The 12933-nt window shown below is 44.0% G+C and overlaps 1 protein-coding gene across 2 annotated transcripts in view; it reads left to right on the forward strand.

Annotated features, from left to right (window-relative positions):
* The window catches only part of LRP6 (LDL receptor related protein 6), a 198813-nt gene that overhangs the window by 141223 nt on the left and 44657 nt on the right, over positions 1-12933 (forward strand). For both annotated transcript variants that reach the window (XM_085884539.1, XM_085884538.1), the window contains exons 10-11: positions 856-1145; positions 3694-3920. In XM_085884539.1, coding sequence (XP_085740665.1) covers positions 856-1145; positions 3694-3920 — 517 coding nt within the window. The remainder of the gene's footprint in view (positions 1-855; positions 1146-3693; positions 3921-12933) is intronic.

A 12933-nucleotide genomic window follows, 5' to 3' on the forward strand; every position in this document is an offset into this window, starting at 1 on the left:
AAACAGCTGCCCAAGACTGGTGTTTATTCATCCTATTTGCAGAACCATGTGACCATTGCACCATGCTCCTTTTGTGTGGTGTTATGTTACCAGCCTTTGGAGATGTCTATCTTTCTTAATTGTTCTCTTCTTTTCTCTCATTTGTCTTCTAGAAAGCCATCCATTTCATTTGTCATGATAGAAAAGGTTATGATGGCCAGCTACCAATCATTTGGTTGAATAGTGATATGTTTATGTAGTAAACTCTTGCAAAATGATGTCATTCAACAACCATCCTTTCTGTCTGGTAGCTTTAATTTGTTTCAATGAAGTGGTATGCTTGTCAAAGTCCTCAATATGGTGGCATATGGGCAAAATTATCTTCTCTTTATATTGTTACCTCTGCCACTGAAGGTGGAAAGAGGTCATGTTTTCATCTGTCTGTCTGTTAGTGTGCAGGATATCTCGAAAAGTTGTGGACGGATTCTGATGAAATTTGGTGGGCAGGTTGGGTGTGTTACAAGGATGAATTGATTAGATTTTGGTGAAGATCCAAATCCAGATCTGGATACGATAATTATTTAATTCTTAAAGTGATTCTTCACCATTGAGAGATGGGGCCAAAAACGATACACAGCATGATATTTCAAAAATGTATTGGTCCTGTAATGTTCGATTGGAGCAGGCATTACATGGTGGAGGTATGCACTCCACCAAGTGCCCTTCGAGTTAACACTGCTTTAACTACTCATCTCAGCTAATTACTTAGCTCAAATATAAATTTGTCGGAAAATGTGTTCTCAAGATATGTCTCATTGGTGGTGCCTCAAAAACAGCGAATTAAGGGAAACATCTTTCACTTGCTTCACCTGACAGGGACAAATGATTGTGCGAAGGAGAACGGCGGTTGCAGCCATTTGTGTTTGTTCAGGCCCATCGGTGTACGCTGCATGTGCCCGATGGGTCTTGAACTTCTTGAAGACCTGAAGACCTGCATTCTCCCAGAGGCTTTCCTTGTATTCTCTCGAAGTGCTGACATCCGGCGTATTTCTCTTGAAGCGAGGCATACTGATGTGCCCATTCCACTCAGTGGTTTCAAGGAAGCCTCGGCGTTGGATGTGGATGTTGCAGATGGCCGAATCTACTGGACTGATGTTGGGGCGAAGGTAAATACTTTTATTTAAAATATAAAAAATTGGTCCTTTTATACCCTCTATTTCTGGAGCATCATTTGATTTTGCTTTTTATTTCCCCTTCCCCCCACCCCTGCCCTCCCCTCCCCGTATGCTCATTTCATTGTCATTTGGTTTGGAGAAAATGGATTTGGTGTCGATTCCATGTTAGTTTGCATTGAAGCAGTGCACTATGCATCTATGTGCATCCATTTTCCATCAAAACAATGTGTAAACACCTCCTCCTCCTCCTCAAAAGGTGTTTACTCATTGCTTTGATGGATTGAAACTAAAACGACCATTTGTCATCTGATCCAATCATGTAAAAATTCAACCCAAGCTACAAAATTTAAGGAATTTGCACTCCCCTTTGAGTCCTGATTCTTCTGGAAATGAAGTGTTTACTTCAATATATGTTAGAAAAGATGGTGACAATCACGAGCGTCGACCACTATGGAAAAGTGAGAGACATCTGAGTGCATAGAGCGAAGCCAGTACGGTGTGGGTTGCAGAACCATTAGGGGGCCCTGGAAAATGTCAGGTTCTGAGCATTTTATGGCCACTTGTGTTGCATTTTCTGGGGAAAAAGGGATTAAGGGGGAGATGAACTAAATTTTGTGCACCATACAGTCTAAAAAATGCAGGAATAGGAGGAGTTTTTTGGGACCATACTCTGTGCAGAGCGTTGGTGCTGCTTAAGCAGTCTCCTTGGCTATTGGGCACAATCCTGGATGGATCGCCACTCCGACACAGTATACCAGCATGCTGGCACTCATTTTGCCGACCTCAGAAGGATGACAGGCCGAGTTAACCCCACCTGGTATTAATTCAACAGCTGAGCGGGATTTGAACTCAGGACCCTTGGATCGAAAGCCCGCCACCCTAACCATTAAGCCAACACCAGGCATACAGGAAAGGAACAAACAAAAATCAAAGTCGGCAAGAAAGGAATAGTAGCAAGCAAAGGACCGAAAATCCAATTGAGTGAGCAAGTGGTGAAAACAACAGCTGTACAACAACACTCCAATTAAGCTGCTAACATTTTTCCAAGAAGGAAAAATCTAATTGGACATCGGAATTCCTCCGGAACTTTTGCAGTCGAGTCAAAAGCAACACAATAGACTGAAAATGTAAAATTAAGAAGACGATCGAGATGGAAGGCCTCTCATAATATGTTCTCCCACCAGGAGCAGTGCTAAATGGTTCACATTTAATCGAGAATTCTTCGGAACTTTTGGGGCTGGGTGGGGGGGGGGAGCAAACCAAGTAGCGACAACCATATATTATGAGTTATGATGGACCATTAGTGCCCTTGGCAAGTTTGATTTAGATTGGATAACTGACGTTCAAATACAGACATCAAATTGCATATTTTAGGATGATGCTGATGATGATGATGAACTAAACAGTCCCTCAAGTGTTGGTAACTCACGCTCTCAAGTGCCGGTCCGCTCATGCTATTGAGCGGTTCGCCATATGGAGCGGTTGCAGCAAAATATAATTAATTATGTTTGGGGCCGTGCAGCATTCAGGTAACCAATGTTCCCAAAAAGCATCTCATTTATTAATATTCTACTCACTAAGCAATTAATCACTCATTTTAACTCTTGATAAAATGTTTTAAATCAATTGCAAAGAAACTGCTTTGTAATTATTTGTGAGTGCACACATTTCGTGTTTTCTGCCCAAAAAGGTGTGGGGGGTTGGTTGGGGGGGGATAATCGATATGCTGTCCTCCCTCTTCCCAAAGGTGAGGGGCACGTTTCCCCATCCCTCACCGATCGATCCCCCATGGTTAGAATGAATGGCAAGTTATTTTCAAGAGAAAAGAAACATAAAAGATTTATAATAAGGAAGATGCAGTTGTTTGAAGTGATGTTTGAACAAAATATTTTTATGAGTGTATCATGGCCATTTCTTTCAACCACAACCACTGTATATCTCCAAGCATTGAAATCAACTGGTACCATGTTGTAAGTTGCTAAATGAATCAGAGTTTAAATATATAGAAGGAAACAAAACGTTGTTGTGTTTTTATATTTTATTTTATTTAATGCTTCACACCTTGTGGTCGATGAATCTTCATCAGATATAAACCATGGTAAAACCAAAGTCAGGGACCGTCAGGATTCATTTACAAAAAGGTAAAATGCTTGATCATGAATGCATGGTGTTGCAAACAGACTTTTTGTGCAAACACACTTCATCGTGAGAAGTATTATTTGTACAAAATACAATGCCTTCTTCGCTCCAGTAAATGAATGATGACTGCAGCATGATATTTTCCACTGTGCAACAATAGCAAATGAATCGTACATTGTGTTTGAAATGAACAACTGTTGGCCTTTACCAAAGCCAGCAAATTTCACTGAAGCTGTTTTTAATTCAGAGTCGGTGAAGTCGTATGTTTTCATTCATCCAATTTAATTTTTTTTTCAGTGAAGGTGCCTTGAATTCTTCATTTATTTAATGACATAGAATGAGAAAAATGGAAGTAAAATTTGGTGAGCCAGACGAATGGTGGATTGTGTTTCTGTTCTAGACCATAAGCCGAGCCTACATGAATGGCAGCATGGTAGAACGAGTGATTGAGTTTGGCCTGGTCTTTCCTGAAAGTTTGGCCGTGGACTGGCTTGGGAAGAACCTATACTGGGCAGACACGAGTACAAACCGCATCGAGGTAGCCAGGTTGAATGGGCAGCACCGCAAAGTTCTTGTCTGGAAAGATCTGGACAATCCTCGGTCTCTAGCTGTGGATCCTGTGGAAGGGTAAGTAAATCACTCACATATACTTTGTCGGGTGAAAACTGGTTTTGACAAACAGAGCATGCAACTTCAACTACTTTGCTATCAACTTGCTCTACAATGTACTTACTAAATAAATGGCCCTTTGTAGTTTTAGGCATTGTGTTGCATTAAAAGTATTCAACATGTATCCTGGAGCAACAAAACACCGTGGTAAAATAGCCAACATAAAACACTGGTTTGTATATCATGCAATTAACTCTTGCCAATTTGATTACATGCAAGGTCTTAAGACTTCAACTCAATCTCAATTAGCCTTGTTCTTAAACATGCCAGGTAAATGAGGTATCAAACATTCTATTTGTATCAAACAGCATACAAAGGTAATACAAGTAGTCAAAACCCATTGTCAACAGGAAGCAAATTATTGGGAAATCATCAAAGATGGAATGTTACCATTCACATACATGTTGCATGGCTCTCGATTCCTGTTTTAAACGCTCGTAAACATTGATAAACATTGGGAGGCATAACAGCTCAGCAAGATGATACACTACAAAAGCATTGCTGCCTTTTATTTAGGACCGATTACTGATCCCGATTCGACATAGAAAATTGTTTATTTTTTGCGATACAAAATTCTCGGCCAATGAACAATAACGGAGCTTTTTCTTTATAATATACATAATTGAGTTCCAGTATAATGAACGACATTCCACAGATTGTTTGTTTCTGAAAAGAATTGTTGTACAGAAAAGGATATAGGCCGTGGGCCAGTGAAGGCCACTGTGCACCTCCCCCCCCTCCACCCCTCCCCATCCCAGGACAATTTTATTGGGTACCAAATTGTTCACTGGGATCAACGGAATATAAATGATTGAACCACATCAAATTGAGCCGTTTCCATGGCAATCTATCGTGAATTGAACCATTGCACTTAGATCAGTAAATCGAGCAAATCTCGTTCAATTTCAAAGACAGAATAACAAAACTGGCACCAAAATCGAGTTGATGCATTTCCCCTTTAATGCCTAAAGTTGATATGTTGATTAACTAATTTGTGTGATCATGAATATTCATTAAAATTATAAATGGTGCTTAAAATTCAAACTATCAACTTCAACACTTCTCAGAAATTATAGAAGAGGTTTATTAAAATCAAAATATGTATCATTCAATTTCCAAGTTGAACCTTGTTAATGACAAGTGAACCAAGTGAACCTTGAAGACAATGACAATGATACCCACCTTGTTACTCTGGAATATGAATAAGTGGATCAATTAGCAAAAACAAACCCTAAGGCCACCACGATGGCCCTCAAAAAACCATCCTCTTCTTTAGAGGCTATTATCACTGCTCGACGAAATATGTTTTCTGATTTTTCAATTTTCTTTTCTTCAGGTTTGTGACTACGTGGATCCGAAAAAGCAAGATATATTATAAAATAAATAATTTTCGGCTATTGTTAGGTGTAGATTACACATCATACCGACATTTCGGAATGTAACCAGGAATTAGAGAGTTCCATGAGTAAGTGATTATTTATGCCTCCGCACCAAGGGTGCCGGAGGTATTATGTTTCCGGGTCGTCCGTCCGCCCGCCCGCCCGTCCGTCCGTCCGGATTTTAGTTTACGCGATAACTCAAGAAGCAAATTGTAGAATTTCATCAAACTTGGTAAAAAGGTAAAGTAAAACAGGGCAATTAAGTGATTAGATTTTGGCCCAGATATGATAAAGGTCAAAGGTCAAGGTCAAACTGAAATTTTACTGTTTACGCCCTAACTCAAGAAATATTGGACAGAATTTCATCAAACTTGGTACAAAGGTAAAGTTAGACAGGACAATTAACTGATTAGATTTTGGGCCAGATATGATAATGGTCAACGGTCAAATATGTCAATACTCAAGTGTTTGTGCGGGAGAGCGGAGGCATAACCGTCGACTGCGTGCAGTCGAATTACTCTAGTTTTCAAATGTATATGTTTTATTTCTCTTGCAAGTGTACAATAGCAATGACATGATGGAGCAAGAACAGAAGAGGAAAACTAGAAAATGAAAGGGGAGAAGAGACCAGCAGTTCCACCTGTAGGAAGCGGCAGATATGTAACGTGCATTATGCGATGTCAAAATGTGACATGTTTACCTTTTTACCTGATGTCAAAGATCCGGCCGAGAGATTGCGTAATCTCCATGAGATATGTCGTAAGATACTGTCAGAACCAGTTGGTTCTAAGACTCGATGAAGTCTGCTTGTAAGCTGATACCAGATGAATTCAGCGACGAAAACGGATATCATCAAGACTCCTTTAGCGCTTCACAAAGAATCTTGATTGACTGCACGGCTCTGAACCAGGAGTAGATTGCTCAGACGAATCACGAGTACAACAGAGGCGATCAAATGATACAAAAACTATGTTGTTTGCAAAAGACTGCATATTTTGTCATAAAGAAGAGAGCATACCAAAAAAAGGTTGGGATCTTGGACAACGGAGTCGACATTAAAATTAATGACAGATGGATGGAGACAAGTTCTTTGATGTACACAGAAGAAAACGATGAAAAACTGCTGACAAGAATAAGAAGCTATGACGTGTTTGCAGCAAAAGCGCATTTTCACCCAAGCTGTCGGAAAAAAATATGTACAAGACCCCCAGCATTGGAGAAGTGTACAGTAAAGCAAAGCTACATCCAGAAAAACTGGAGAGAGCACATGAGTATTGTCTTGTCCAAGCAGATTAACACCGACGCTGGACGGATGGACCAAATTGGCTTTAACTCCCTCAGACTGTTTGATTAATGGTGGGTTTACGTGCGTGAGAACCGAGGAGAGACGAGAACCTTAGCTCTTGTAAAAACCAACAGGTTTATTTCCTGAATCAAATAAATTGACTTGGAAATATTGCCACCTTGCAGGAAATGCTTGGAACAACACCTCAAAAAGGTAAATTATGAAGTTGCATTGTGGAAGAATTCCCACATTGCAACACCAGACATGCCTGCACAATTGCAAGAACATGGATGGGCACACATATGGAATGCTGGAATCCTTTTGGAGAGAAGGAGATATTCGTCCACAGCCCGCAGAAGGTCGTTTGTGTCCTTCAGGAGACATTAGAAGCTGACAGTGATGATAGCGAGGATATTTCAGGAAAAAATGAAGAGATTTTTGATCAGTGCAATGAGTGATGGGCCAGAACATACCAGCTTGAACATGAAGAAACAAATGACAGTTTTTGAAGGTGGCTGTGGCAGGATTTTTTTTTTTTAAGCTAATTGGCTCTGCTTATTCATATTCCAGGGTAACAAGGTGGGTCTCATTGTAATTGTCTTGAATTTAGAAAGACATTAGTGGAGATTTTGATTTGAATAAACCTCTCCGATAATTTCTGAGAAGTGTTGAAGTTTATAGTTTTCAAATTTTAAGCAACATTTGTAATTTTAATGAATATTCATGATTATGCAAAATAGCTAATTAACATACCAGCATTGTGTATTAAAGGGCAATGTGTAACCTCTGTTTTGGTATCAGTTTTGTTATTCTGTGTTAAAAAATTTCATGTGATATGCTCGATTTACTGATTTGGATGAAATGGTTCAATATTCGATAGATTGCCTTGGAAACGGCTCAGTTTGATACAGTGCAAGTGAGTTATTTTTCTGGGTATTTTCTTTTTTCCCTTTCATTCAGTTGATCCTGGTGGACAATTTGGTACCAATGAAAAATTGTCCTGGAAGGGAGGGGAACATGATGGGCTTCACTGTTCCCCCCCCCTGGCCTAATATGTAATATATAGATAATCTCAAAATATATACTTAGCTTGTACAGACATATTATATACTATGAACTTGAACTTTCCACCACTTTACATGCCTTAAATGAAATACACAATCAAATGTACAGCACAGGTCACTGGGAACCTTTACTATTAACTTGATATACTACAGGTACTGCATGCTGAGAGCAGCACTGACCATTCTTGAAACAGGGAAGAGACTCGTGCATAAAACCATGAACAGGATGCTCGCTATATTTTCTTGGTGGTGGGGGAAGGAGGGACACAAATCTTAGATTGGCATAATTCAGTGTTTCTTACGTGGAAATTATAACCTTTATTTGTGGTGTGAGAAGATTGGTGAGGGGTGGGGTGGGGGGGGTGCAAGACAAACGGTGTTTGTGAACAGATAACTGATACGCAGCTTCAGGGAAGGGCCAAAGTGTGTTTTAAACACCAGTATATCTTTGCTGAATCGACATCTGCAACAACACCATGTGGATTTACATTACACAGTAGGCAGGTATGACAGGAATGAAAACTTCTCTCTTCAAGTTGTATCTACCTTGTAATATTGTTACGTTTGAGGGGGGGTATGCATTCAAAGGGTAATTAGGATGTTTAATTAGGCATGCCATGCTGTTCGAGTGTACCAGGATCTCGATGTAATAAGTAGCAATTCAGTGGTGATAAGTTGTCTAGTAAATGTCCATTTCTTCAAGGGGGAAATGATAATTGTCACGTAATTAGATAGGAATACGGGATAGGGTAAGTGTGTCTGCGTAAACCCCTTTTAGTATTATCTGGAGGCTTGCCGTGACGTCACAGGACAGTGCTGCGGATGGCTCCGCCCCGTGATCACGATTGGCGGAAGGCGACGGCGGAGGGCCAATAAACGGCTCGATTGGAAGTGACGAGGACGGGAGCATAAAAAGGTTCTGTTCGGGGTCGAAAAGGAAGAGGAAGAAGATCGGGACAGAACGACCGTTTTTTGGGGTGGAGGTTGTTGTGCTGGGAGCGTGCTTTTTTGTTGCGCTGATTCGGCCCTGGTTTCATCGTGTCTTGTAGCCTTGCTGAGCCTCGTGCCTCACCTTGGTTGGCTCTGGGGTTCTGCTGGCTCGGAGTACGGGGTCGAACGGCGGGCGGACCTGCCTCCCTCTCCTGCTCGCAATTTGGCGCCAGAACTGGTTCCCTGGCGGCTGTGAGCGGACTTGGGCCAAGACCAGGAGGTCGACAGCACCACGGTTTCTCCTGCCCCCCTGACGAGAGCAAGGCCAGCTCGTCCGACGCCAATCCAGGGACTGTTGCGTCCACACCACGGTCCAGCCTGACCACCAGAAATAGCTACGTTTTGTGTGTGTGTGTGTGTGTGTGTGTGTGTGTGTGTGTGTGTGTGTGTGTGTGTGTGTGTGTGTGTGTGTGTGTGTATGTGTGTACCTGGCGCCTTAGAGGGTTTGAGATTTGTATATTCATTGGAATTGTCTGTGTTTTCCCCACGCCCGATCCCACACCATCCCGTCGAATCGCCCCGGATCCCTCTTCTTGCCGAGTCTTGTTATTTCTGGTTAGAGGAATAAACGTTATCAACTCAGTGAAAAGCGACTCGTGCCACCTTCCTCGTCCCGTTTGCGGTAGAGCGATTAGAACCGCCATCTTTGGGTTGTAAATAAATAAACCGCCTCCATCGTTTCGGCTCATTCTACGTTGGTGGGACTGTTCAAGTCCCGTGGACGTCACATTGGTGTCAGGAGTGGGATGTTCAAACCCCTCTATATTATATTTGGTATCGGGAGAATATACCAAGATTAAAATCTCGCCACGAATTGGAATATAAAATTACTGCAGAAAAGCGCGCGAGCGCGGGAAAATTTTGGCGGGAGTTTTCAAATTAAATTTAATTGGCGGCAAACGGGACTTCTGTACAATGGCGGATGTGCAGATGTTTGAGGAGGAAGGCCACGTGTCTGGCAGTGAGTCGGGGGAAGAAGGGAGAGACGGGGGTAGGGTTGGAACCTCCCCCATTCCAAGCGTGGACCATGCTTCATCGCCGTAACGGGGCCGACAGCGCCGGAAACCGGTGCGATGACGATCCAGACACTGTTGGAACGTTTAATAGCGGACATGACGGTACAAATGGCAAATCAATTCGTGACACAGAGGGCAGAAATGACGGCACAAATGGAAAATCAATTCGTGACACAGAGGGCAGAAATGATGGCACAAATGGCAAAAATGACGGCACAGGGGGCAGAAATGACAGATCAATTGGGGGTAATGGGGGAACAGTTGAGTGCACGGATTGATTTAATGAGGGATGAATTGGGGGAAAAGATGGAGAAAATGAAAATTGAGATGCAGGAGTGTGTGGATTTTAAATTGGGAGAAATACAAAGTAAATTCGAGGATAGATTGGAGGAAACAAAGGTAGAAATTACATTGGAGGGGGAAAATATACGGAAAAAATTGGTAGATAAAATTGATGCAACGAACATTCGAGTTGATAAAGTGGATGAAAGCCTGGAACGTCATCGTGCCTGTGTGGATGCTCGTATGCAGCTGCAAGTTGAAGAGTGGGGAGAGCTGAGGAAGCAAGGGATGAATTTGGCGGAGGAGGTAAAAGGATTGGAGGCTCGTTTGGACGAACAAGATAAAATTATGAGCAAAGATGAAGTCTTGGATAAAGGCCTGGTAGAGCCGTCTTTTGTAAGTAGAGTGTCCGGGTTGGTTGAGGTGCAGCTACAAACTCGCGACGGAGCCTTGAAGGAGGTTGTGCGGGCCCAGAAGATCCTGCGGGAAGAGGTGAATCGGTCCATTCAACGTTTGGAACAGGAGGCAAAATTGACCCATGAGACCCTCACCACAAAACATCTTTGGCCACAGTGGGCTCCGAAATTGGATACGCAGCCACAAGGGTGTTTGATCCCTGGGCTGGATTCGGACAAGGGAGAAACTGAGAAGCGGGCCACCGTAAAAGTGATCCCCCTGGTAAATTTTGACGGGTCAGGGAGCCTTGAAGCTTTTCTGACGCAATTTGAGTGTATTTCCCGACTAAACGGGTGGAATGAGCGGGAACGTACAGGGAATTTGGTGGCAACGTTGCGGGGACCAGCCGCAGATGTGTTAAACGTGATCGCGGAAGGGATGTTGACCAGCTCCCACATTTGCGAGGCGTTGAGCCGTCTGTTTGGGTTTGCAGCGAACTGTGATCTGGTGCGGGCCCAGCTCCAGCACCGCAGATTAAAGCCGGGTGAGACAGTGCAGGAGCTGGCACAGGACATTTACCAATCAGTCAGGATCGCGTATCAGGACCTTACAGTGGAGGCATGGGACAGACTGGCACTCGAGAAATTTTTACCTGCTCTTCCTGACCCTGAGGTCCGAGCGCTAGTAGAGCTACAGGATTCACCCACCGTGCACCGAGCAGCCGAGTGCGCGGCCAGGCTGGCCTCGTGGAGTCGGCCGGGTCGGGTGCCCGAGAGGCCATCGGTGACGATCCGACAGGCGGAGATCCAGGATCAGGGAGGGGGGCTGGGAGAAATTGGCATTACCCAAATGTTTCAGGAAATTTGCCAGAAACTGTCAAGTTTGATAAAGGGTAATCCGGTAGTTAGTGCGCCAAAGCGGCGGGGTCCAGCCCAGCCAATAGAGCAATTCGATTATGGCCGAGGGGGTCCGAAACCGGAAGAGACATTACACCGATACCCACGGGGGCCTTTTATGGGGAGTTGTTTCCGGTGCGGGCGAAGAGGACACATGCAACGATATTGCCGGTACCCGGCGATGGAGGGACCCTCCAATAGACTTTTAGACTCGGAGAGGGTGAATCCTCCTGCTGAACCGCCAGGTCTATCCAAGATGCCCTTTCATAGGTCGGGTCCGGAGATCACTGTCGGGGGTCGGGAAAACTAGATTGGGCTGAGCATATAGGGCCATGCTCGGCTGCTGAGATAGTGGCGAAGTGCCTCCTTTGGTGAAAAAAAAATGAATTGTGGGAAAATTGGCATGGGTTTGTAAGTTCTGCTGGGTTTTAGAGTGACAATAGGGACAATGGGTAATTGGTAACAAAGCGGGCACGAGTGGTTGTCCAATGGCTGGTGCGTGGATCGGGTGAGGAAAAGTGCTGTGTGAGTTGTTTCAAGTTAAGAAGTGAAATGTATGGTGCACACATTCATTTTTATTGGACATGGTGTGGTAACAGGGAAGGTCATGGTCGGTGAAGTGTTAGAAATGCAGGTGTCACATGTAAGGCCGATGGGGTGGGGGAGTCATGTGGGTTTTGTGGGTGGGGATGATGTGCTTGTCCACAGGGATTGCTGAAGCTCACGGTGAGCGGGAATTGCAACCCCCTTCAAGGAGATTCACCCCTGGTGGCTAACGGTGACAGTGTCTGGAGGCAACTGGGAGAGGGTCTGGTTGAGTGACCAAGGCGGGTAGGACCTTGGCGACCCAGGAAGGCCAGAGGAGCCAGTGAGACCCCTTCCAGTGTGTTGTACGGGGTTAGAGCTGATGGCTACCGGGGGCGGGGGGTGGGAATCAAAGGGAGCGGGGCGGAGAAACGTCCGGGTTGGACTAAAGCTTACCTGTGGGCATGGTTGCACCTGAGATGCCCCCATCATCTTGTGGTAACCCACCCCACGGCCACGACGAGATTCAGCCTGCATCATTAAAATGGGGACCATGACCTAGAAATGTGATGATGACCATGGTGTGAGTGTTGTGAAGATGTATGAGTCCCACTCGATCCCGCACAACTTGACATGTGCAGCAAGGGCATGATGTCCGCATAATTTTGGGGCAAGCAAATTTGAAAATTGGCTCCCCAGGTAACGCTGGGTCTATTAGCATCCATTGGGGGAGGTGGTCAAGTGTAAATATCCCATGAATAGTGTCGTTAAGGCTTAGAGTAGGAATGTAAAGTATAAGTGTTGTGTTTTTGTGGAACCTTTTGTTTCCCCTCCCCAGATCACTGGAAGAGTGTTGGGCAAGAGCGATGATCCAGAGGATGGAGTGCAACTTCGCTCAGTGCTCTCATGTGATAAAATAAAATAAAAAAATTTTAAAAATGAATGATTGTTTCGGCGAGGATAAGGCCATAAGGGGGTAGTACATTAAGCAGGATAGGTAAGTTAGCTGCGACTCGCTGCCCATTGCCCCTCCTTCTTTATTTCGTTAGGTTAATTAGGTGTGAGTCAGTAAGTGTTAAGGCTGGTATGGTAGCGCCTGTGATATACCTTCCAGGAGCTGCAGTACCAGAGGAGGGGG

Source organism: Eptatretus burgeri, chromosome 6 (genome assembly GCF_056783735.1).
Source record: "Eptatretus burgeri isolate ZD-2024b chromosome 6, Ebu_testis_v1, whole genome shotgun sequence".
NCBI classification, from domain to species: domain Eukaryota; kingdom Metazoa; phylum Chordata; class Myxini; order Myxiniformes; family Myxinidae; genus Eptatretus; species Eptatretus burgeri.